Source organism: Austrofundulus limnaeus, unplaced genomic scaffold, assembly GCF_001266775.1.
Source record: "Austrofundulus limnaeus strain Quisiro unplaced genomic scaffold, Austrofundulus_limnaeus-1.0 Scaffold24, whole genome shotgun sequence".
Taxonomy (NCBI): domain Eukaryota; kingdom Metazoa; phylum Chordata; class Actinopteri; order Cyprinodontiformes; family Rivulidae; genus Austrofundulus; species Austrofundulus limnaeus.
The window spans coordinates 908,346-909,838 of NW_013952426.1; the positions used below are offsets into that span (position 1 = coordinate 908,346).

General features: G+C 37.0%; 1 protein-coding gene across 4 annotated transcripts in view; it reads left to right on the forward strand.

The window, feature by feature from the left end:
- The window catches only part of astn1 (astrotactin 1), a gene marked incomplete in the record, with an annotated part of 409,914 nt that overhangs the window by 116,089 nt on the left and 292,332 nt on the right, over window positions 1-1,493 (forward strand). For all 4 annotated transcript variants that reach the window (XM_014004448.1, XM_014004449.1, XM_014004450.1 and 1 more), the window contains 1 exon segment: window positions 474-641. In XM_014004448.1, the coding sequence (XP_013859902.1) occupies window positions 474-641 (168 nt within the window).

The following is a 1,493-nucleotide window of genomic DNA, read 5'->3' on the forward strand; positions in this document are numbered from 1 at the left end:
AATTGAATAAAGTAGTATTGATTTTATTATTAATAATTCTATGTTTTCTAAAGGTTTCACATTCTATTTTTTTTTATTTTCATTTTGAAGCTGTCCAGGTTTGTCATCTTGCCCCTGATATACTAAAACTGACTCAGGTTTCCACCCTTGAATATCAGCTTCTCTAAAATCATGAACTTTAACAAATTCTAGGTGTTTGTTTAGTTAATTTATTTTAGAGCAGTTTATTGTTTTTCACAATGTCTTCAGACTTTAGTTATGAGGTCTATGAAGGGCTGGATCCTTGTTTTGTTTTTTTGTTTTTCCTTAGCACTCTCATTAGACATTTTGAAAAGTTATTTCACTTGGATTTTTTTGTTGTTTTATTTCTATTTACTGAACTTATTGCTTCACTCTTGCATACCTCTCATCTTCTTTTTCCAATCGTACATCCTGTTTCTTTCCAACACTTTCCATTCTTCTGTCCTTGTTAGGATCAAGGTTTATTTTGCTGCAAGGGAGCCAATTGGATGCTTCCGACTGGCTCAACCCAGCCCAGATCTTGTTGTACTACCAGCAGAATGCCAGCGGGCCATGGCTCAACGAGCTGTGTGGACGACGCCTACTGGATCCCTGCGAACACCAGTGTGACCCAGAAACAGGTGAGCCTAGAATGTGACAARCGATTGAGCACAATGCAAATTTTAAAGTGGTTATTTGAACTTTAAATGCATACARATATTGTGTGTTCAAAACAATGAGCATGGTGAATCATTCCTGAAAAACAGTTGATAATCTTTAAACACAAACAAGTAGTGTTGTGGTTGGTAGAAAGATTGAACCCAGAATGCAGACACGACTCAAAGAGTTAGAAAATCAAAACAAAGCAAAACATAGAAATATCAGCTTATTCAAATCACACAAAGTCACAGGAAGACACAACAAGATTTACAAGGATAAGCACTACGAACACAAGCTTGCCGAACTGTAGCATTAAGCAACAATGCGCTGCTGAATACTGAACWGAACATACTGTAGAGGGGTAATTCAACTGAGGCTAACCAGGAGATGTGGAACAGCTGGGCCAAATGAGACATGGCTCCATMATGAGTGGGTGTGGCAGGACTGAGGAGCAGGAGCTGAACTGAGGAAAAATACTGAGGAAGAGTGGCAGGTGAAACATATGAATATAAGGACACTGAAAACATGAAAATACATGTAAGGAATCATAAAAAATAAATTGATTTGATTTGATTTATTCATTTAAAAGGAAAATATTATTAAAAATCAAGCCTGACTCAGCATAATTGCTGTTTTACAGCAGGTTCCTGTTCTGCAGCACATACAACACTCAGAGTTACAGCATCACAATCACATCATTATTATTACACCATAGACACAAAGGCAAACARGCATACCAAATTTCAAAAAGGCAGCATTTGCAAAATAGGAGGTCTAAATATGAGCACAACAAAAAGTGTCCAGCAGATGGCAGACAAGATTCTTCTTAAAGG